The 23,636-nt window shown below is 40.4% G+C and overlaps 4 protein-coding genes across 4 annotated transcripts; 2 read left to right on the forward strand and 2 right to left on the reverse strand.

Moving 5' to 3' along the window:
• Positions 1–393: 393 nt before the first annotated feature.
• Positions 394–1,552, reverse strand: LOC108555963 (40S ribosomal protein S10). Its single transcript, XM_017911853.1, has 3 exons — positions 1,547–1,552; positions 852–996; positions 394–756 (listed from the first exon to the last, which is right to left on the reverse strand). The coding sequence occupies exons 2-3, from the start codon at positions 993–995 to the stop codon at positions 421–423; spliced, it is 480 nt and encodes a 159-aa protein (XP_017767342.1). The 5' UTR covers position 996; positions 1,547–1,552; the 3' UTR covers positions 394–420.
• Positions 1,553–2,787: 1,235 nt separating this feature from the next.
• Snx17 (sorting nexin 17) lies at positions 2,788–4,923 on the forward strand. The gene is made up of 8 exons (XM_017911852.1): positions 2,788–2,898; positions 2,968–3,333; positions 3,424–3,514; positions 3,587–3,837; positions 3,917–4,123; positions 4,195–4,380; positions 4,454–4,549; positions 4,609–4,923. Exons 1-8 carry the CDS (start codon positions 2,839–2,841, stop codon positions 4,801–4,803), a joined length of 1,452 nt encoding a protein of 483 aa, XP_017767341.1. The 5' UTR covers positions 2,788–2,838; the 3' UTR covers positions 4,804–4,923.
• A 2,321-nt stretch (positions 4,924–7,244) lies between these two features.
• hpo (serine/threonine-protein kinase hippo) lies at positions 7,245–9,725 on the reverse strand. Its single transcript, XM_017911829.1, has 10 exons — positions 9,672–9,725; positions 9,515–9,615; positions 9,218–9,398; positions 8,893–9,120; positions 8,492–8,810; positions 8,280–8,413; positions 8,031–8,193; positions 7,861–7,952; positions 7,567–7,761; positions 7,245–7,403 (listed from the first exon to the last, which is right to left on the reverse strand). Exons 1-10 carry the CDS (start codon positions 9,723–9,725, stop codon positions 7,245–7,247), a joined length of 1,626 nt encoding a protein of 541 aa, XP_017767318.1.
• A 1,967-nt stretch (positions 9,726–11,692) lies between these two features.
• yki (Transcriptional coactivator yki) lies at positions 11,693–23,262 on the forward strand. Its single transcript, XM_017912025.1, has 6 exons — positions 11,693–12,496; positions 21,823–22,046; positions 22,219–22,406; positions 22,476–22,662; positions 22,800–22,885; positions 22,997–23,262. The coding sequence occupies exons 1-6, from the start codon at positions 11,841–11,843 to the stop codon at positions 23,090–23,092; spliced, it is 1,437 nt and encodes a 478-aa protein (XP_017767514.1). The 5' UTR covers positions 11,693–11,840; the 3' UTR covers positions 23,093–23,262.
• The last annotated feature ends 374 nt before the right edge of the window (positions 23,263–23,636 follow it).

Genomic DNA, 23,636 nt, shown 5'->3' on the forward strand with positions numbered 1-23,636 from the left:
TCAGTTTTTTTAATGTAATGAAGTTTTTGTTTTAGCACAAATATATATCTCTAATGTTTTCAGTTTTATCTATGGTTTTGTCAAAAATAATATATTATTTATTTAGTAAATTTATAATTTCAACATTTTGTAATTGTATACTAATTGCCTACTGTTTGCTTCCATTTATGAATTTATATATTAATGTAACTATACAATTTGTAAGTAAATGTATACTTTTATAATGTAACAACAAAGAATAAACTGAAGAATTATCATAATGAACCTACTATTCTATTTTTATTCTTATTATATTTACAAAATTTCATCTGATGTAATCTTATAAATTTGTACATAATAATTAATAATTCAGTATGCAAGTATGGTTGAAATAACAATACTTATATATTATGAAATGTTTATTTATTTTACATTAAAATATTATTGTGGTTTACCACGACCGAAACCTCCGCGGAATTCAACATCTCCAGTACCAGCACCGACATCAGCTTTTTTATCGCCAGGACCAGCTGGGCCACCAGGACCTCGTCTATATCCAGCACGGTCTTCTGTAGGTCTAGATGCTTCACTTCTTGCACCTATTGCAGGTCTTGGCCTTGTTGTTTCTGATCTAGTTTGTCTCTTCAGTGTGGAAGGTACTATTTCAGGAGGTAGATGCAAATATCCACGTAAATATTCAATGCCTTCATTTGTCAAATACCAGTAAAAATGTCTCCAGGCAAATTGTTCTTTGACAAATCCTTTAGACTTTAATGACTAGAAACAAAAATAACAATTTAACTTTAATGGTATAACAAATTAAGCGATTGATATAAAGCAGAATACACTAATAAATCGTGAATAATTATTACCTGCATAGCTTTAATGACTTGAAGATTAGGAATACATTCTAATTCTGGATGTTTTGGTGCATGATAATCTTTTTTTGCAACCATGACACCTTCCTTAAAAAGGTGTTCATAAATTGCTACACGATTCTTTTTTGGCATCAACATTCTAAAAATAATTAAAAAGAAATGATTAAAAACTAATTACTATTAACGAAGACGCAGTCGCTTTAGGTTATAAATGAAAAACAAAAGAGAAATAAAAGAATTATTGAGCATATTTTCAAAATAAAATCTATTATAATACAAGAAACTGTATACGTAGAATTACACATGAGATTAAAATTATTAAAAGAAAATAAGGTTCTTTCAATTTATCATAGATAAACAATTTTGTAGGCTATGCAAGATTTTGGGTTTTATATTTGGTTCATAACATAAATTATTCTGATATTTCCATTGTGCTGTGATATTTTTTAATTATAATGGGAAAAATGTTAACATTATAAATTAACATTATATTAGAAAGAAAAGAAAAACATTCGTATAGGTTAACTCTATAATGTCAATATTGTTCACTATGATACTAATAAAAGATTCCAATCATATAAAAATTCTTTAATTTTAGAAGGATTAAATAATTTAACAAATCTCCTACTTTTTTGTAAAATTCAAAATTAAAAGCGATTAAAGTAGATATTTTTCGTAATCTCACGTACTTGACGTTTCAGTGTGAGCCCTTTATCGGAAAGAAACGTTTCATGCGTTCGATACTTCACATGTACGAATCGATATATCGTTCGAGATCAACCGGAAATGGAGAATACACAACGAAAACATTTATAAATTTATTGTAATTCGATTTTATCTTAAAAATGTAATTCACATATGAAATTATAAACTTTTACATTGTTTTTTTTACATAATATAACTTATATTCTATGTAAAATTTAATATTCGAATTTATCTTTCTCAACGACTCCAAGAAAATAACTTTATGATAAAAAGAGATATTTAATATGAATAAATATATTTAACATATGTAATGCGAATTTTAGATAAATATTAGTAATACAACGTTGAAATAAATTTTATATTGGATGAAAATTTTGTGTAGATTGAAATTTTCAAACGAGTATCTGATCTAGTATGTTTAAAAAGAGAATCTATTAATAAAGGCGCTGTGGCGCTTATAAAATTACAAAATAAAATATTAGAAATGAGTGAAATTAAGTGTATTTTAAAACATCATAGAATTAAATTATAAAACAAATTTATAAAATCATGTACTGTGTAAATACTGCCTAGTTTAGAAATTAAGTTTTGAAGTTTCTACGTTTTTATAAAAAACACTTTATTAAACTATATTCAACAATAGCATTAATCATTATAATATTTACGTAGATTAACGTAAGCATTAAGAAAATGCGTCAGCGTTAATCACTCGAAATGTAGTTATTGAGTGGGTGTAAAACGAATACGCCTATCGTCGTAAATAATGATGGTAAAGTAAGTAGACAATACGTAAGTATTTCATATAACTAATAATTAAATAATTATTATTGATTGAAATAGTATAAAAGTTGAATAATATTACATATAAATAAACTTATTTAAGTTCAGATTATTGTATCATCTGTTAAACTATGTTAATGACAAGTAAAAAATATTTGAATCCTTGTTTGATCTATTTTGCTTGTACTTTATTATTATTTTATTTTCCAGATGGAGTAATATTTGGGAATATATTTATACGCATTTCTAAACTCAACTACATTTTGATTGTATATAATGTAAAATTTTTTATATAGATATTTTTGTAAATTTTGGATTATCATTTTACATATGTTGATTTTGTTAAAAGTTCGTTTTAAGTAACATCTGTGTATATTTATAAGGAAAGCTTCAGATAGCTGTAATTTATTATAAATTAATTATATTGCACTGTTTTATACACAATGTATCTTGATTACAAAAAAAATATAAAGTACTGATACTATATTTTATAAAAATGCATTTTTCTATACCAGATACGCAAGACTTTATTGATGCAGCTGGTAATACATACGTGGTGAGTATATTTGTTACATACAATATACATCGTTATATACTAATACATTCGCTTTATCCAAACTTGCAGGGTTACAACATTCATATAAATGGATTATTTCATTGTACTGTGAGATATAAACAACTATATAGCCTTCATGAGCAGTTAGCAAGAGATTTGGACATATCACTTCCATCATTTCCACCTAAAAAGTTCTTTCCTTTAACAACAAGTCAGCAAGAAGAACGTCGTCTTTCTTTGGAAAAATATATCCAAGCTATTGGACAAAATCCAGTTGTTAATAATTCAGGAATGTTAAATGGATTTTTATTAAATGCACAGCAAGAAACTGTTGGAGGGCCATCTAATCATGAACTTATGGATGTTTTTCTTATGAATGGTTGCAAAATAACAATAAATGTTTCTACAGGGGATCATTCTGGTAGTGTTCTGAAGGTGATTTTTGCTATAGAAGTATATATATTGAATTGTACAATGTAAATGTATAATATAATTAAAAATTAACTAATATATTTTATTTAATAGAAAGTATACAAGCATCTTAGGTTGTTTGATAAATATTATTCTTACTTTGCATTATTTATTGTTGTTCAAGATGAAGCAAATAGTGTTCACTGTAAGTATTTCTTTATCATACTATCTCATATGATTGAAAAATAATTAATTTTTTTGTACAATATTTTTTTAGTACTGCGGAAATTGCAAAACTTTGAGTCCCCTTTTGTAACAATTAAACATCTACATATTATAGGAAGTAGAGTAGTACTTGGAAAAAATTACTGGGACATAGGATATGATTTCAAATTGATGAACAATGAGGTGGCAATGAATTTATTATATATTCAAGCAGTTGCTGAAATTCAATGGGGATGGATTTCTATTACGGATGAATTGAAGAATCAATTGACTGTTTTACAAAAACATGGAAAGAAAAAAGAGGTATGGAGCAATTATATCTATATGTATATAGATGTATGATGTACATATACACATATGAATTTAAGTATTATTATTTCAGTATCTGGATATAGCACGTACATCAAAGTATTATGGATATATTCAGTTTACTCCATGCCTTTGTGATTATCCTCATCCAGATTCAAAGGTGTTAGTCGCTATAGGTAGAAATGAATTGAATTTGCGTATATTATCCGATGGCGAACAATGTGAAGAAGTATTTAAAGTTTCACGAATGCGTTGTTGGCGTATAACTACATTACAGAATGTTAGTAATTGAAAGAGAAAGAAATATTTTGATACTACAATGTATGTTGTCCTGTTTTCTTATAATTTTAGGGGCCGGAAAGAGGATGTGAAGAAAGTGACGAATTTAGTTTAGAGTTGTCTTTCGAATATTTAATAGCTAAAAATCAATTACAATGGGTTACAATTACTTCGGAACAAGCTATTTTAATGTCTGTATGCTTGCAAGCTATGATTGATGAATTATTATCAAAGACTGTTGACAATAATAAGAGTCAGGTTGATAAAAAATATTATTATTTTCTAAGTAAAGTTATTTTCTTGTGTTAAATATTAGACAAATTGTTTATAGGAAGTATCTCAAAAATCTTGGACTTATGTTATGAGAGATGGGCAAAGTATTACAATAGGATCAAGCTCTAATGAAGAAACTGAAGAAACTAAAAAGGTACAATGATTTAATAGTATTTATATTTTATTTATTTGTGTCCTTGTATTCTGTTTTAGAATCGTTGTATTAAACAACCTCCTAAATCAGAACCAATTATGAAGAAACTTGCGGATAGATTATCGGTAGTAAAAATTAAAAAATCCAGTGATGTGAAAAGTAACACAAGGGACAAGGTTGAAGGAAAACCAACATTGGAATACGATATTATGGAAAATAATGCATTTCGTATGATCGGCGATGATGACTTATGAACACATAAATTGGAATTATGAATTGAAAAATATTTCGAAAATACCTCAAACTTTTAATATCATATTAACCCATATTTTTGCTACTTTTATTCTTAATGCTTAAATAATGTAAAATATAAAACACGGATGTCAACAGATTTGTAATAATCATTTTGTATGATATATAAATTTATCGTTGATAATAAAAGCATTTTAAAAATTAATTCAAATATCTAATGAAATAAATAAACAAAACTAAAATAAATTATAGTATATGTAATACTTTATTATTGTTCAAATCAAATATGTAAAAGGCAGTGTCTTATATTAACAGTTGTATTTCATTTTGCTTCATCTTAAATGAAAATTAATATATTTTATTTTAATACTAAACGGAAGTAATTCGTAGGTTACGCTGTATAATGAGATTATAATTCTAGCTAGATAGGTAATTGTTTGTTTGAAAGACAATTTTCTGTCTTCAGTCTGTATATTTTGCCCAAACATATCGAGAATGGTACAATTCATAAGAAAAATGTAAAATTAGGATGACTTCCTAAATAAAATAATTATAAACTGCAATATAAAAAGATAGCATTTTCCTAACGCGAAAAATAAACAGATTTGCTATTGTCCTATGAAATAGACTTCTACATGTGTACATTATATTCATAAATATTATAGATCTCTATTTCATGGACTATTTAAGTTTTTATAGAAAAGAATTTTATCATGTTTTTTTAAATGTTGGGTTAATAGGCAAATATATGAAAATGCGTAACTAGTTTTTACAATATTACTTCCACGTGATTTTTTTTTTTGCATTTTAATAATACATGTGGAAGATGAACATAGAAAATTTGTTACTACAAAAGTATTTATGTTCTATCGAATGTGTAATTCTGTACGAGTAAAATTCATTTGTTTCTGTTAGATTATTGCTTATATATCGTATGTCGCAGTGAATGGGTGCGCTCTATTTTTTTTCTCCAACAGTAAAGACATTTCTTTTCTTTTAAATTCGATTTAATTGTCTGCTTCTCTTATTAATGATGAAACTCAATGCTATTGTTTTAATAATCTTGTGTGTCATGGTAGGGCCATATAAAGACTAGATTTAATAATTAATATTTGAATCTTTTTCGACCATAATGTGCATATCTTCTATATCAAAAATATGTTGTTATTCTGTATTGTTACTTCCTAAATAAACAGAAAAGTCAGTTCTGGCTATAGCATTTAAGTATTATAAATCTATTTCCGCTACTTGTAAAATAGCCCAACGTCAGCAAAGAATTACTCCACTATGTCATAATATTGTTAACGATACGCACACGCGTTATTATTCTTCTGGTATGACCTATATAAATATGTAAAAATCTATGCCAATATAAAAGATAATGACAAGCTATTTGAAAATCTTAAATATGGTGATGAATTAAAAAAATGTATTTTAATAGAATAGAAGTGTTACATAAATTTAAAAGATATTACGAGTCTTTGCCATTACTACATGATACCTATTTCAACAATTCAAAAATACTGACTTAACAAATTATTGAAATATCAAAATATATTCTAAAAGGGAAGACTAATTTCAGTAAGTTAATTCATCAATTATTTCACATTGAAATATTATCACTCTCGTCGTAATTTTGCATGGTAAAATGATACTCTTGAAAAATTTACAATTTATTACGTTCACGAAATTTATAAACTGAATATTCTGTAACTTAATTATATCAACAGATAAACGCATAATATATCTATGGCAGTAAAGAAGGAATCAATCTTCAACGTGTTCTAAATTCGTTCACTCATCTGAAACTGTTTTATGAGACTACATAAATATATTTTCAGGATAACTTCCATGCATATATTTTCTATGAGTGATGATATTGATAATGTAATGTTATTGATAAAATAAATGGCATAATACGTGACTAGTGTAAGACGTAAACCGAATACCAATTTCATACGGACGCTTAACCGATTTCTTTTTTCAGCAAAAACAAAATTGCGAATATGGCATACTATAATTATTTTCATTTGTATTCAATTCGTTTGCTCTTAGCTCTAATTTCTAACGAAAGTTGTGAAGATATTTTTATAAGAATAGCACGATAGCGGTATATATGTAGATAAACGTAATGATAAAAAATTAAGTGTAATGATTATTTTGTTCACCTAAATCATGTAAAATAATTTACATTGGTGACGTGAGGCTATTGGCTAGTATTAATTACTCGCACTTGATTCGCAAAGAGTCAGAACATTGTTTCAGAAGAAAATACTTTTAACTGTTATTCGTCATTTTGCAGGTAGACATTTAATTAGTAAACAATGCTCTTCTCTTTGATGAAACTAAGAACGAGATGAATAAAATCTATTCATTTATACAACTGTACACCCTTTATCTATCATCATCACACTTATTTGCATAAAAAAAAGTAACCAAAATGTTAGAAGTTTTGCTGACGTTTTCGCTTTGTGTCCATGGCGTCAAGAATCGGTTGTCTCTTCGTTTGGTACCTTCTTCTCAGTTCATCAATCTCTCTTTCCATTTCTGCATCCAGATTAGCCATACGTTGCTGTAGTTCCTCGTATGAGAGAAACTTCAGCTGCAGGATATGGTTGTTTATCTATATTCAAGTTTCTTTTAATGATGCCTAAAGTGGCACTATGTTGATTGATCTTAAGTTTAACATAATACTAGAAATACTAGAAAAATTCTTAATCTCTTTTTTTATCTTCACTGAAAATTTATAAATGTTTATTACTTACGAAGTCGAAATCACGTTCTGTGAAGACATTTTGGAACTTGGATATGTTATTATGCGGTTGATCTTGTACAGGGTGAGAAATCTGATTAAGCTGTAATTGTAGGTGACTTTGAAACCTCTGAGATTCCGTAGGGCTTCGTAATTCTAATTTATTTTCATTATCTTGATTGTGTACCCCAAGTATTTGACCATTCCCCTAATTAAGACATCAATTTCATGTATGTAAATTTCAAAAAATGTTTTTTGGAACCTTTGCTTTTTTTTCTTTTTTTTTTTTTTTAAATGCAAGGTTTACCTTTCCTATCTCAGGTGCTTCTTTCTTGTCAAAATGATCTAAAAATAATGGTCGGTATTTTTTCCCGGACTCTACTGACCCTGTATTGTGTCCTGCGGATAAGTGATTTTTGTCAACTTTCATGTTTTAGATGTAGCACCATATTTTACTACAAATCAAGTTTTACTTACTTTTCATAGTTGCTTCGGTATCGGTGTCGCTGTTAATAACCATTGTTCCCAAATCTAACATCGCGGAAACAAGTGTACCCGTATCAGGAAGGTCGTGACTCGGTACTAAAGTTCCTGTATCTTCTGGTAGAGGTTTCATTGTTCCACTACAGTCTTCTTCATCCTTACAGTAGACATCAAACGTTTATTATTGATCTTAGTAAATACTTTCTAATGACATTCATAATTTATCTCAATATAAATACATACCGAATCATCTGCTTGATTTTGATTCTTGATTGCCACATTATTTATAACATGAGCGCGATGTGCACTTTGTTTCTCCCGTATTTCATGAGCTTCGGCGATCATTTGACTCAAAATACTCGGTTGCTTGGCATTACCTGTAATGAAAAGAATTCACTGAATAATGTATACAAAAAGATAGATATGTGTTTGCTTCATTGTATCATGAAGTTTACCTATAAATTCGTGATTCAGAAGCTCGGTTGCGGTAGCTCGTTCTTCTGGATTTTTAACAAGGCACCCACTGACAAAATCTATAAACTCAGGACTCCATTGATCAGGTTCTCTAAAGCTAGGTGGTGGTTTAGTTGGAATCATAAATATTGCTCTCATTGGATGTATATCACCATAAGGTGGTTTGCCTTCTGCCATCTCTAAAGCTGTTATACCAAGAGACCATATGTCTGCAACACAATCATATCCAATTTCTTGTATTACTTCTGGAGCCATCCAAAATGGAGTTCCTATAACTGTGTTACGCTTTGCCATTGTATCCTAATAAAAAATTGTAGAAAATTAGTTTCTAATTCCACTGATTCTGTTTATATAATTACAGAGATTATGTTAGATAACTTACAGTCAATTGTCCCGCTACACCAAAATCAGCCAATTTAGCATGCCCTTCATTATTGAGTAAAATATTTCCCGCTTTAATATCTCTATGTATTTTTCTTCTCAAATGCAGATACTCTAAACCCTTTAAGGTGTCACTGAGTATTGTTGCTATTTCATCTTCTTGAAGGGTCTTTTTTCTTAACCTCATGATATCACTAACAGATCCAGCTCCACAATATTCCATTACAATCTATGAAATCATAGCTTTTAATGAGTATAGGCAAAAAGTAAATAAAAACTTTGATATATTAACTTTTGTATATTGTATCGTTAATGTTTGAAATTACCCATAAATCGGTATTTTTAAAGTAGCTTCCATAATATTTAACAACATATGGAGAATCACATTGTTGCATGATAGAAATTTCTTTTATGATTTCTTGTAAATCTGTGTCAACAGGTACTTGCTTAATAGCAAGTACTTGCCCACTTTCCTTATGTAATGCTTTGTAAACTGATCCATAAGATCTATAGAAACAAAATGGGAATGATTCAAATTTTTTAAATCACTATCTTTATAAATTGTTTTTAATAAAAGGATTTCATTCTAAAATTATATATCACCTCATACATGTAGAACTTACCCTTCTCCTAACTTGCATATTATATCAAATACTTCTTCAGGTTGTCTGGTTAAACTTTCTTCAGACAACTTTTTTAATTCACTAAAAAAGATATTTAAATTCTTGATCAGGCAAACAATATTTATACCGTATGATATGTACAAGAAAAGAATAATACAGGAAAACAATATTTAGATTTATTTCTTTTATTCTCATCATATAAAAATTGCATTATACAAGAGACTTTTAAGTTAGGTGCTATTCCCACATACATATATGTAGCTGTATTATTTCAATTAACACTGAACTATAATTACATTAGACAAGTAATTACAATGATAGTCAAACACATTAAAAGAATTGGAAGACTAATATTTTGAATATTTTTAAAAAGGTGGCGAAAGTATTTTTAAATATAATAAATAATATAAATAAATTGATAATGCAGGTTAACAAAGAAACAAAGAATCGATACTGTACAATTATTTCATATAACAAGTGATACGCGCTAAAGATTGAGAGACGATTCCTTCTAGCTACAAATAACTTCCATTCGCAAGTTCGTAAAATTCTGCAAGTTTAAAAACACGAAGTAAAAACAATTAAATACCTCTTCGAAGACATTTTCGCTTTTTGTGTCAACGAGTTCTTACTTGAATAAAAACACCTTCAATATTTACACAAATAACTTAACGTGGATAAAACAGATATCATTCCGGTTGTAAAAACATAGTCAATTTAAAATAGAAGTGTTACATTTTTGTCAATAAATTAAAGTAACCACACAACCGAAATATCGAAACCATCGACTATTTAAAATTATAGATGGCAGAGTTGACAGAGGTGGAATGTTTCTGAATCTAGCAGAATTGATTATACGTGTTACCGTTACTCAATATCTTACTCGTAATAAGAAAACAACAAGAAATGAAAATAAAGATGCAAATAGAATCAAATTTTTATTTTGTATTGCTCGAATTGTGCAAGGCTACGAAATGAGATCATTAATGAAGATAATATTTAAAAATGATTCGAATAAACGATGACCAATCATCATGTAGCTTCGGTTATATGTATATCCATTGTAATTTACTTGATCTTGTAAATTATACCTCGAGTATAATATTATAATATTATTTAAGTAATAAACCAGTGAAAAATAAGTATGAAAATGTACTGGAAAATATATTATCTTTTTTTTTTCATCGTCGCTGCAACTGCGAATATATAATTCAGCTGAATTTGGTGTTTAAATTAAAAGACGAAGGAAAATTATCGGAATAGTATTAAAAGGATTCAAGTGATATCGAGTAAAAGTATGTATATGAAATATGGTAACTTTAAGAAGCTAGCGCTAGTAAGAATGTAAATATGCGTAGAATCTATTCTTCGTACAAGAAAGTGTAGAAAGTTTCTCGATTATTTTATAATTAAGCCCTTTATCGATTTATTAGAAAAATGTTATCGCATGGTAATGAAAATCCGGTTACTTTCTCTTAAGAGTAATGTTAAAGAAAAGGAAGTTGTTTACTCGAATTCGGATAGAGGTTTTGAAAATGCCGCTAATGTAATTAGTGAGAGATATGTCCGATAGACGGCGCAGAAAGTTGAGCATCGGTCGAACACACGGGAGTTTCTAGGCCCTGTACGTAATCGCGTGTCCACGCACGGTGAACGCTAGCACTCGTTTGCTAGACGGCCGGCTAGCAAAACGAGTCGATTTCTCCTGGTGCGCGATATCGTGGTAAGAGGTGGAGGAGACGTTACTCGTCGAGAAATTCGAGGGTATTGTCGACGGTACCGGTACAAGGGGACCTTGTGGTAGTTATAACGACGGCGGCAGCGACGGCGGCGGCGGCGGCGGCATTGTCCTGCTTGTTTTGTTGTCTCTCGCGAAACGCACAGGTGGAAAAGAGAAGAAGCTATCGCGTTGTCGAGGAATCGAGGAGTGACGGAGGAGAGCGAGACGGTGTGTGCGGCTCAAATAGAAAAGAGACTGGTGGTGTGCTGTGCACGAATGCCCATAGGTGTACCGTAAAAGACAACAGCAAACGTAGCGTAAAAGGGAGAGGGAGAGGTAGAAAGAAGATTCGGAACGGTGACGAAAGAGAAAGACAGGAACGAGACGAGATAGGATAGGAGAGAAGACAGAAAGGAAAGGAGAACGAAGGAAAGAAGGAAAGAAGGAAAGAAGGAAAGGAGGAAAGGAGGAAAGAAAGAACGGCGGGAGAGGAAGGGAGAGGGAAATAAAGAAGAACGAAAGGTAGTCAGAGTGTACAGGACACGAGGAGAGAGACGACAGGGCGAGAGAAAGACACACGAAGCGCGTTAGAGTGCGTGATCCAAAATGGCGCTGAACCAGGACGTGGACCAGTTGTCGAAGAGTAATCTCGTAGTAAGGATCGATCAAAATTCTGAATCGGATCTACAGGCACTATTCGACAGCGTCCTGAAGCCAGACTCGAAGCGTCCGCTGCAAGTACCACTGCGCATGCGCAATCTACCAGATTCCTTCTTTAATCCACCGTCGACGGGTAGCAAGAGTCCCTCGATCTCGCATTCCCGGGAGAATTCGGCGGATTCGGCGTTCGGTACAGCAGCCGCAGCCGCGGCGGCAGCGGTCGGCGGCGGCGGGCCAGCACCCGGTGGAAATGCAACCGGTACACCGGCTACCGGAGCAGCAGGTGCGGCTACTGGTGGAAGTGGAAACAGCGCTGGTAGCGGATCGAACGCCGCAGGTGCGGCTGCGGCTGCAGTGGCGGCTGCGGCCGCGGCTGGCCTCACCGTTGCTCATCCTCGTGCCCACAGCAGCCCGGCCTCACTTCAGCAAACCTACGCCTCGGCCCAGCAGGCGCCTCAGCACGCGCCTCAGCCGCACGCGCGTCACCATCATCACCAGAAGCAACGCAGCTACGACGTCATCAGTACGGTCGACGACCTGGGTCCCCTGCCGCATGGATGGGAACAGGCGCGCACCCCCGAGGGACAAATCTACTTTCTCAAGTGAGTCTGCTTTCCTCTTTTCTTTAATCGACTTTTCTTTCCTCTTGCCTCTGCTTTTCTTTTTTCGCTTACCGAGAGTACCTGTATTTCCTACCGATATTTTCATACATCCGCTTCGATCGCGATCCAAAGCGCGCGCTAATCGAATCAGCTAGTTGCGCGAATTTTTCGAAGACGTTTACGGAATCTGACTATAGGTAGTTGAGATATAGCGAACGGAATCCTCGTCCACGAACGTTCTTAAGGTTTCTTCGATAAACGCGAGTTTCATGTTCGCCGATCCTCTTAGGGAATTATATACGAACGGGAAAATAGGAAGGGAACAACTCGGCGAGCAGACGGCATCGATTTGACATTTTCTTTGCTCGTTTCGCAACCTTATCCGTTCATCCTCCCAGTCGATCCTGCCCTCCGACCATCCTATATAAACGATCCTACTTCGGATCGGTGCAGTTCACCGCTGTTCACGACTGCTGCTTCGCATTTTCGCCGTGTTGCTGCGGTCCCACATACCTCAAGGCTGTTACTGTCTTTATCACCGCTTCGACTTACTCATCGTTGTTTCTTCGTTCCTCCATTTCTCGGTCGTGTCTCCCCACTTGCGCCAGTCGCTCGTGTATCCTCGTTGTCCCCGCCATCCCGTTTTCACATCTTTCTCTTTGCTCGCCTCTCCTTGTCAATCTCGTGCCGCCTACTCGATACCTCCAGTCCCTTCCCCGTTTGTCTTCCATCTCGCTCGTTTAACCTGATCCACCTGCGCCATGACTAGGATTCCCACGTGTCACCTGTCGTGGGAAACGCTCCTCGTGTGCTTGCTTTGTCGCCTCGTTCGCCTCCCTCCACCCACCTGTCTTTCACTACTCGCACCTCTCTCTCTCTCTCTCTCTCTCTCTCTCTCCCCCCTCTCTCTCGTTTCTCCTTTTTTTCCACAATCATCGCGTCGCGTCCAATTTCAAATCTTTCGCCGCGCTGTATCTCTTCTCCATTTTCTTTTTCCTGTCCTATCCTCGTCCGCTTATATACTTACTCGCGTTACCGTTTACCCACCACGAATTCACGTGTTTTCTTCGCAGCGGATCGATCGACCGCGTTACACTTTCTTGCTTGTTTGCTTTGATGACCGATTACGATTTCGTTGATCGAGTGGCCGATGTCACGTCGAGATATCCCGCCGATAATCGATATGCTCGCCGTCGATAACGCGTACACCTGCAGACGGAGGCGTTCATTCAGTCATACCTGCGCGCCTTTGTAAATATTCATCCTGCCTCCTCTTCGACGTTCAACGTTTTCGCCTCTCTGAAAGCCGATTGAAAAGGGCTTTCATTCGCGTTCATTGTTCTTTGCCTCGTTTCCAAGTATTTCCTCTTTCCTCCTCCTCCTCTTCTTTTCTTATTTGCGAGCCGGAGGAACGGTTCACAGCCGAGGTGGAAAAAACTCGAGGAGTCTGCCTGTCCCCACGTGCGTGTGCGTTTTCTTTCAGAAACGTTTACCTGAGCTTAACGTCCGAACCCCGTCTATTTCTGTTTCACCTGCGAATCCTACCTGCCGCTAAAAATCGTGAGAACGGAGGCTAGGCAGTCTAGGCTGCGGGATATGCCGAAAACTGCGTTTCGAATCCGTGAGAAATGTCCGCGCGTTTATCCAAATTCTTCCGCTCTCAAAATTTTCCTTCCTCGATCAAAGCGCGCGATAGGAAACCCGCGAAATTTGAAATGGTTTCGGCGTGGACGCTGGGCGATCTATCGGGGGAGACGGGGCGGTATCGTCGAGATCAGCGGTCTGTTCCGTTCAAGAGAGGAACTTTTTTCCAGGAAATCGTTTCCGTTTCGTGACTTCGGCGCGTGAAACTAGAATGGACGTCGCGCGACGAGATAGCATCGCGAAAGTCGTAAAACTCGTCGATAGGTATCGGTGGATAGAGCCATTTCGAGATAACGCACCGTCTGCGTTTACTTTACGGCCGCCTTCCATTAATCGTTATTTAATCGCCCCCGTACGAATCGTCCTTAATAATTCCACGGTACCCGAGTGCTACTCTCGAACGTTACGTAAAAACGTAATTAAACAATCTATCCCGTTGATCTCTCGTCGTAACTTCCACCTCGCCTTCCACGTTCTGCGCCATTCCGCGCTTGTGTTTCTGTAAAAGGCTACCTTCCGTCCGATGGAACCGAAACGCGATGAAATTTCGCCAGGTCTTGTCCGAAATTTCCCGGCAAACTTCTCCGTTCGTTGGTTCGCGCGGGACGGAAAAGAAAATGGAGTTGGCGAGCGAGGAACTGCGGCCGCGGGTCGTAGGTGTCGGTAACGCGTGTCCGTTTGCGAGGCAGGAAGCGGGATGAAAAGGCAAAGGAAAGAAAGGAACGGCTCTGGGAATAATTACTCGCGGCTTGCGGAGATCTGCGGCTTCTTCGCGTATCGAGGATCGAGCTAATCGCGTTTCAGGTTCGCGCTGCTCCTTCGATCTTATGCCTATTCCGGCCGCGTCCGATGCAACGTAAATATCGTTTAATCGTTCAGTAGGGTAGAGTGGTTGCCGTGCGCCGGTGGCACGTTGAATTACAGCCCGTGAAACGAGAAAAAGCACGGCATTCTCCTGATAGACGTAACACAGCGGGCGCGAGGAGAGTTGCTCGGTAATGGCCGATGGTAAAAGAAGTGCAGCCAACCGAGAGGCGCACGGTTGTTGTATTATGCAGTAATGACTGCCGTGACGGCACCCGTGTCTTCTCTCTTATTCCTCTTCTCCCGCGCCGTTCGTCCAATTACCTCTGGCCCGTCTCTTCGCGAGCTTTTGGATCTTATCCAGAAGCGGGACTTATTAGAATCTAATTTGCGTAATTGAAACGTGATTCGTGCCGCGAACAAGCTGACTCTTTGAAATCCTTCTAGGAAGTGTCGCGCGCCGTCTTCTCTCTTTCTTCCTCTGTTTCCCTCCGTGCATTCTATATGCATATTCCGGCAGGGAAAATAACGAGAAGTCTAAAGAGAGAAGCGCCACTCGAGGCGCGTTTCCACCTAGGCAACGTTTAACGCGCGTTGCCTAATTGTTGCCCGTGTAGAAACGTGCTTTGTCTCACGCGTCGTTGCCTACACGTTGCCCAGGTGGAAACACGCCTTAACCCGAGTGGCGACATTTTAGAAAATTCTGCGCGTCGATATTAATCCTTGTATCGAGCTTAAAATAACGCGATAGCGCTTGAAACGCGAAAATAAAATAATTCTACGCGATTCCTTATTTACCGTTTTAACGCCAAACGTACCGCGGCTCCAACAGTGACTGTTTGTAAACTTTTCGCTTCAAATTCCGCGTTCGATGTTCAATCGACGTTTTCCTTTTCTTCACCCATCGGTCCATTGAAAGATTTTTCTTTGGCGAAAAAATCGCAGGGCGCGAAGGGTTAAACGTGGACACTGGATGAAACGACGCGCGAGACCGGGTGCCCCCCCGTCTTCGAACGATCCTCCGCGTCTTGCTCCGATCGCGAAATTTCTCGCGCCCCCTGCGTCGTCGAAATTTTCTCTTTTCCACGAATTTTCCACCGCGGTTCGCGCGTTACCTCGCGCGTTGCCTCGCCGTATAATGTTATACGTCGGTCCCGTTAGCTAGGTCCGCGTATTACATACCAGCGAAGAGTAGCGACCGTGTTCCGACAAGACGAGACGAGACGAGACGAGACGAGACGAGACGTGAAGAAACGACTTCGACTACGAGCCGGTATTTTTTTTCCCCGCGTTTCATCGGCGACTGCACGTAAACAGTGTGGCTCCGACATCTCTCCTCTCCCGGAGAGGAAACGGCCAAAGACACAGAGGCTCTGTTATCGCTGAAACGCGCGCAGACGTCTGCCTCGCAACGAAAAGTCTTGCCAGCTCTCGGGGAACGCGTTCCTCCGCCAGGTGAACACACGAGACGCGACGAGCAGGCGTTCAAGGCTTTCCGTCAACTGTATCGTTTGACGAAACATTAGTCACGAGCGGAGTCACATTTTATCCGCGGAATTCGCGTAAGTCGCCGCTTATTCGCTCCTACGGATCTCGTTCGCCGAGCTCGTTTCGTCGATTCGCGCGCGTGCTGCCTTCTTGCCTTTTTCGCGGCTTCTACTTTCTCGCCTTTGCCTCGGGATTCCCGGTAAACCCGAAAAATCCAATTCCCCGGCTGTTGTACGCTACGCGAGAAAATAATCGTACACCCTGTAGTTGCCAGTGGTTCTCGAGACTAACGCAACGTGCGCGTATGTTACGTATGTACACGCGTAATGCCTGCCGTGCTTGATAACGCGCAGGCATGTCAGAGTGTACGTCTCCTTTCGGAAATTTTACCGGTTTGAAATGGGCAAACGATAACACCGGTATCGGGGAAGAATAGAACAACGAGATTTCGTTTGTCCAAAATGGAGAGGCTTCTTAGACATTTTCGCGCGCCGAATTCGAATATGGCAGGGGGCAATAACGAGTATCGATTCGTCGTATTTCTAAAACCCAGTTTGATTCGTAATCGGACGATTTGTATCGATTTATATCGATTTATACCGATTTATATGGAGATACGTCGTTTTGAGGTTAGCCGAGATACACTCACTGGGAATCATAGAGGCGATTGGTGACGAGTTTGGAATAACGAGAATCGTTGGAAAATAATGGCTGCTCGAAATGGGAAGAAAACTAGTGGCTGGAAGAATCGAATAGTATTACGGAGCATAATCGCGCGGCTGAGACGTTAATGGCAATTGATTCGCGGCTACTTCCTCGTTACAGCCACTGGTAACGCGAACCTCACGCAAACTCGTCGATAACGAGCACGAGAGAAGCGATTCGCGAGTGGAATCGAGCGTTCCGATATATCCCAGCCGTTTTGCTCGTAAATTCATTTCGAGGACGTTTAGTATGCATTTTCGAATGCAGTGAAAGTTGCGCGCTCGCGCGCGCACGCTCACGCGCCTGCGCGACATCGGCATCCTGTTGCGTTCAGGGTCAGTTCGACAACGCGGACACGCGTTTCCCTCCGGTTTTTCCCTCCGTTGTTCGATATTTTATTTCCTCGCTGTTCCCCGCCTGTCGAAAGTTTTTACTTGCAACAGGAAAGAAAAAGGAAAGAAAGGAAGAGGAAAATAAGAAAGAGAAAAAAGGAACGCCATTCGAGAAATCGAATAGGAAACTATGCGCTGATTGCTGGCGAAACGACCACGTCTCCGCGGCGTGTCGAATGGGAATAATCCGTTTCTCGTTTGGCGTGCCGCGTCTCGAAAGACGTTCCTCTCGATAAGCGAAAGGTACGGAACGATAAATAACATTCGTGACGCGGGAGATGTGAAAAAACGCGAGATAAACGACACACGGCAGACTTTATTTTACGCGCGCGTCACGTTCGATCTATTTGTATTACGATACACCGCGTGTGCGCGTGCGCGCGTGCGCACGCGATCGTAACAGTTGCATCGGACGGTATTATGCGCGTTATATGGTAATCGGTGTTTTCCACGGGCCGGGGAGTAGGTCGCGTTCTTTTCCGCAAAAGCGTTGCAGAGCCGCGCGGCGTTCGCGTAAGGATAGAGGTTTTTACTCGGTCACTCGGCAGGCTAAAGACCCCGACACACCTGTAGACGAGAGAGTCTTGGGTCGCAAACGCGAATGCCGGACAGGAGGACAAATCTCCGGGAATACTTCGAACGTATCGAAAGTTCAAGGCGGCGCGAGTGTCCTCGGTTCGCCTTGCTCTCGCCGCTTCCTTCGACTTTGCGATTATAACCATCGCTGCTGCTAACAGCGTTTTCCGTTCTCCTCCGTGTACCGTACCGATTAGCCTTTTCTCCCGTGTTTCGCCGTGTTTCATCGTTTGCCGACTCCTTTTCACCGAAATCCGATCGCTTATCGCGCCTCGCTTATCCGATATTTCCAGCTCGGACGCGATACACTCGTCGATTCCTCGATTCCCTGTCTAATCGAACGAAAGCCCCGCTGGGATTACGATACGTAGATTGGGAAACTTTTCGGAGCCGTCGTACAAAGGTTCGTAGTTTCGCGCTAATCTACGCGATACTTACTCGTGGTAGATCTCTTGCCGATAAAGAAGCGGCTTTCCGGTTACGGATTTCTTCGCCGACGTTAACTCGCATTTAAACCGAAATTCCCTGTACCGTTAGCGTTCCCTCGCAGTCCCGTAAATATCGTCTATGACACGTTAATCGGTTCGCGAATATCGCCCCGTATTTATACGTGTTTACACGTTTCCACGGCGCGCTGCCACGGCGACGTTTCGCGCGCTATGTACTTTAACTACAATTTATGCGCTCTCGAAGCGAAGATTCTCAATTGATACGCTGGTGGCTGTCGCGTCTGTGAACGCGTAGCTCGGTTCATTCAAAGGGGGCCTTTGCTTTCTCGCGCTGGCCTCCTATCGACCGCCTCGTGCTCGTTATCGATGTCTCGAGCGTTCGACTTTGAAAACAAGGGATCATCGGAACCGATCTTTTCTTGCCGTTTCTCCTTCCATTCCCGAGACGTTCGGCACGGGGAACAAAGATGCCTCGATGTCTAGGATAAAGCGTCGCCCGATAACCGTCTTTCTTCAACCATTTATGCCTACCTATAGGCCATTAAAGGGGTGCGTTAACGGTACTTTGACGGTTGTTCCGACGATAAAACCGAGTAGCCAGCCGATCGCTCCACTCTCGAAGAAAAGGTGTAGCTTTTTCGAGGGACAGCCTGCCAGAGGGAGGCAACGCGAACTACACGACCACGAGCACGACCACGACGACCACGACCAAGTCGAAGACGACGACGACGACGACGACGACGACGACGACGACGACGACGACGACGACGACGACGACGACGAAGATGACGACGAAGACGACGACGAGGACGACGACGACGACGACGACGACGACGACGGGAGAGAAGAGCAGGCAAGCGAAAGAGAGCGTCGGTGCGAGAGTGTCTATTTACGAGTTGTCCGGCGCCGTGATGTCCGGAGTAAAAATACATCGTAGTCCGTATGCTGTGCGCCACACAGAAACCCTCTTGTAATTCTCCAATGCTCTCGAGCTGCCTGCCTGGCTGCCTGGTTGCCTGTTCGCCTGCTAGCCTGCCTGCTTACTTGCTTGCCTGCTTGCTTACCTCTTCCTCTTCTCCTCTTCTCGCTTCTTTCCCTTCTCTACCCTTTTCCCTCTCGCCATCTCAGTCTTCTCTCTCTCTCTCCTCCTTCCCTCTCTCCTCTCAGCCTCTCTCCCTGCCTCTTTCTCTCTCCACCTCGGACTCTCTTGGAACGCATCCAACCGCTCCCGGAGAGACCCGCGACATGTAGCTTTTGGAACACACCGCCGTTCTGTATTCCGCTATGCCACCGATCACGCATCCCGGAGATAGATTTTCAATTTCTTTCTCTCCACCCCGCTTTCCTTCCCTCCCACCTCTTTCGCCTCTGACGCTACGATTTTCCTGTTATTTTTCTAACCAACAGGGAAAGGTGTGTTTCTCTCCGAGCTGATCACGGGACGGCCGAATCGGAGTGGGGGCGGCAAAGAAAGGCGTCATCCTCGAGAAAAGTTGCTCGCGATAATTATTCCGCCTTTTTTCCCTCCGATCTCCAATTTTCTTTCCTCCCCCCCCCTCTCTCTCTCTCTCACACACACACAATCTCTTTCTCTCCCTCTCTCGGACAGGTGGAGAGAGGCAGAGAGCGAAATTCGAAAATTTGCCGGTCGATCGGCGGGCCGAGGATCGTAAACACGCGTCGCCGTTATCCGGTGATCGAGGAGAGCGTGTTTCGTTCCTCGTGTATTCTTTTCCTCCGCCGGCTGACCGGTGGCGGATCTCGGGAAACGATGCAGCTTAACCACGCTCCATCGGATATATCCCGATTGGATAATGCTCTTAATGTTAAAACTACGTCAAACGCGTTCCGTTTCGCGGGTATTATTAACCGTGTAAGAAGATTTGTTCCTCGCCGGGGAATACCGCGTGCCGATTTAGACAACTTGTTTATGTCCTCGCCGATGACTTAAGCGAAACGCGTTAAGTCATCCGTGCACGGAACGCGAGCGAGTGGCACTTTTCGCGAAATCTAACGAACCTCTCTCTGTGCCCGAAACAAATTGGCGTCTATCCGCCGGGAAATCGTGATCCACGAGTTCGTGGAACTCGTCGCGATCGTCGATTCTCCTCCTCTCGATGGCTCTTTCGAGAATTTTCACCCACGGCGAGGAATCTTCGTACGCGTCGAAATTGGCCGGTTTCGGGCACCTATCGGGAAATTTCGGTGCCGATGTTCGAGGGTGTCGCGTTGAGCGTGCCTTATGTTGGACGGTTGTCTAAAATTTCTTTGGAGCGAGGCAAGGTAGCCGGCTCGCAAAGGTATTCGTTTCACCGTGGTGAATAAGAGCGGCGGTGTAGCGTTTTCCACTTCCTCCCGGCTGAAAAATGACACGTGAGTAAGGTAAATACGTTAGGTAGAGGGAAGACGACGGGATCGGCAATCACAGCCATTAGCCGCTATTTTTGTCGACCGAGAGACGTAGTGTTTTCGTGCAACTAAAGCCGTTTCGGACAAAACGACGCCTCCATCCTCGTCACCGTCTATCTGCCTGCGTGTGCGTGCGTGTGCGTGTGCGTGTGCGTGTGTGCGCGTGTGTGTTAAGCCGCCGTGGAACGATGCTTTGCGATTTAATTAACCACGATCCTCATCCCGCACAGCCGGAGAATTAGTTCGCCGATCGAAGAGGCTTGGACCGAGCGCGGCTACGATTTCAAGGACCCATGCGCTCTTTCGTCCCGTATTGGAGCCAGATCGCGGTGTGTGCGGTAACTTCTCAAAACGGAGTTCAGGTTCATTCGTACGCAGAAACACGGTATATACGTACCTCCTGGCCGCCGTTTGCTTCCGCGAAACGCTTTAAAATACACGGATCCGGATACCGCGCGCGTTCGAACTCCCTTCTTTCTCGATTCTTCGACAGCACGCGTCGATTCCGTGCGCGGGGAATAGAAATAAAGGGGGCGGATATCGTTTGCGCGAAACGCGGTGTCCTCTTCGACTACCTCGATCTTCCGCGTGTCTCGCGATCGAGATCGCGGTCCGGGACCATTCGATCGGGAAATCTCGCGAAATACGTTTTATTCGAGACGTTAAAACTCGTGTGTTAACTACCGCTAGGCGCCTGCTGTTACTCCTTCGCGTCGTCTTTTGAATGGAACTATTTTTAGAATGCGCCTACTATATGTGGATAACTGTACGTGCCGTGGCGTATTCAGTTTCTGCACGGGGCCACGCTATACGTACAAAATAGCACCACGTCTAAACGTGTTATAATTTTATTTTCCAGCCACCTGACGCGAACCACGACATGGGAAGATCCGCGAAAAACAGCGGCAGCAGCGAACGTGGCGGCTGTGGCTGCCGCCGTCGACAATGGCAAATCCACGACCGGCGCTACCAATACTCTAGGTCCATTGCCCGACGGATGGGAGCAAGCGCGTACTCCTGAAGGAGAAATCTACTTCATTAATCATCAGACACGCACCACTTCGTGGTTCGATCCAAGAATCCGTAAGTTTCCACGCGGTCCACCCACTCCGAATCCCGTGGTTGCTTCCTTCCGAACGTCGCACCCGATGCCACGCAGTCGTTTTATTTTCATTCGAGGATTCCTGCCCCCTTCCTCCGACCGTTCTGTCTCGTTGCGAGAAGGTATTCCATCGAGGTGTATCTGTCGTTTCAGCCACGCATCTTCAAAGAGCTCCAACTTCGGGCGCGATGTTACCGCAAAACTGGCTTCAGCAGCAACCCACAGGTGGTGGTATTCAGAGTAATCAAACACTGCAAGCGTGTCAACAGAAACTTCGTCTTCAGTCGCTACAGATGGAACGCGAGCGTCTCAAGCAACGGCAACAGGAAATTATGCGCCAGGTGAGTTACAGGGAACACGCTCGATCGCTTTTCTTCGCGATAATAACGCTCCGTCTTCTTCGCCTGTAGCAGGAGCTCATGCTCCGACAGAGCACCACCGACGCCGCCATGGATCCGTTTTTATCGGGAATCAACGAGCAACACGCGCGCCAGGAAAGCGCGGATAGCGGTCTAGGACTTGGTTCTGCTTATTCTCTTCCACATACGCCGGAAGACTTCCTCGCGAATATCGACGACAATATGGATGGCACAAGCGGTAAAACGTTCTTCGATTTGCGGTATCGCGAATATACACCTAGTCGCCGGTGTTTAAACACGGCGCACCGTTTTCTATGAACTTTAGACTTGTTTTGTAACGGTATCGATGTTAAAAATCTGTTCTTTCGTTTACAGATGGTGGCGCACCTATGGAAACCCCAGATCTCTCTACTTTGAGCGATAATATCGATTCGACCGATGATCTTGTTCCATCGTTACAGGTATTTACTGTTACTTCAGTCGCTGTACTTGAAAGCGCCTATAGGAAAAGCAATTCCGAATTAATAATTTCTGTCTTTTTTCTTTTTTTCTTTCCTCCACCGCGTTTCCAGCTGAGCGAAGATTTTAGTAGCGATATTTTGGACGACGTGCAATCACTGATAAACCCTAATACGACGAAACCTGAAAACGTGCTGACGTGGCTGTAGTATGGAGGTGGGAATTGTCTATGACAGGCAAGCAATTTATGAAATCGATTCGTTAAAAAAAATTGCAATTTCAATATGTCTAAACCGAATGGAACGATTCTAGAGGATCTTACCAATAACGTAACGACTATTCCATAAAAAAAAAAACAAAAGAAAAAAACAAAAAAAAATAAGTAACGCACGTGAACGAGAAAAATTTTAAAGTTTAAGTAGAATGGAGCCTTAATTACAACGCGCTATGCTCAACGTATACACGAACGCGTATACGGTAACATTCACGGGGTGTTCTAGAAATGTTGACGATATTTTGAAAGATCGTAATTTTTATCGAGTTCCACGAGACGTTTCGTCTTCTCTGTCACGTTCGTTGAACAACTAAAGATGGTAAATAATGGTGAGATCGAAGCCTTAAAATCTAGTGTTCATGGCAAGCTTGTCGAGTCTTCCTGAAGAAATTTTTGAGAATGTTGAGCAGGCCGTAATTATCGTTGAGGCTTCTCGAGAAATTAGTTTTTTCTTTTATTTTTTTTTTTTTTTTTTTTTT

Source organism: Eufriesea mexicana, unplaced genomic scaffold (genome assembly GCF_001483705.2).
Source record: "Eufriesea mexicana isolate 0111107269 unplaced genomic scaffold, ASM148370v2 scaffold294, whole genome shotgun sequence".
Classification (NCBI taxonomy): domain Eukaryota; kingdom Metazoa; phylum Arthropoda; class Insecta; order Hymenoptera; family Apidae; genus Eufriesea; species Eufriesea mexicana.

Excerpts from the sequence above, each read along its gene's own strand:
- yki (XM_017912025.1), top strand. The coding sequence starts at position 11,841 with ATGGCGCTGAACCAGGACGTGGACCAGTTGTCGAAGAGTAATCTCGTA. Across the intron at positions 12,497-21,822 it reads GGACAAATCTACTTTCTCAA|CCACCTGACGCGAACCACGA; the intron begins GTGAGTCTGCTT and ends TTTATTTTCCAG. Across the intron at positions 22,663-22,799 it reads CAATATGGATGGCACAAGCG|ATGGTGGCGCACCTATGGAA; the intron begins GTAAAACGTTCT and ends TTTCGTTTACAG.
- Snx17 (XM_017911852.1), top strand. The coding sequence starts at position 2,839 with ATGCATTTTTCTATACCAGATACGCAAGACTTTATTGATGCAGCTGGT. Across the intron at positions 3,334-3,423 it reads ATTCTGGTAGTGTTCTGAAG|AAAGTATACAAGCATCTTAG; the intron begins GTGATTTTTGCT and ends TTTATTTAATAG. Across the intron at positions 4,381-4,453 it reads TTGACAATAATAAGAGTCAG|GAAGTATCTCAAAAATCTTG; the intron begins GTTGATAAAAAA and ends AATTGTTTATAG.
- hpo (XM_017911829.1), bottom strand. The coding sequence starts at position 9,725 with ATGCAATTTTTATATGATGAGAATAAAAGAAATAAATCTAAATATTGT. Across the intron at positions 9,616-9,671 it reads AATCTAAATATTGTTTTCCT|AATTTAAATATCTTTTTTAG; the intron begins GTATTATTCTTT and ends TGCCTGATCAAG. Across the intron at positions 8,811-8,892 it reads GTGTAGCGGGACAATTGACT|GATACAATGGCAAAGCGTAA; the intron begins GTAAGTTATCTA and ends ATTTTTTATTAG.
- LOC108555963 (XM_017911853.1), bottom strand. The coding sequence starts at position 995 with ATGTTGATGCCAAAAAAGAATCGTGTAGCAATTTATGAACACCTTTTT. Across the intron at positions 757-851 it reads AAGTCATTAAAGCTATGCAG|TCATTAAAGTCTAAAGGATT; the intron begins GTAATAATTATT and ends TTTTGTTTCTAG.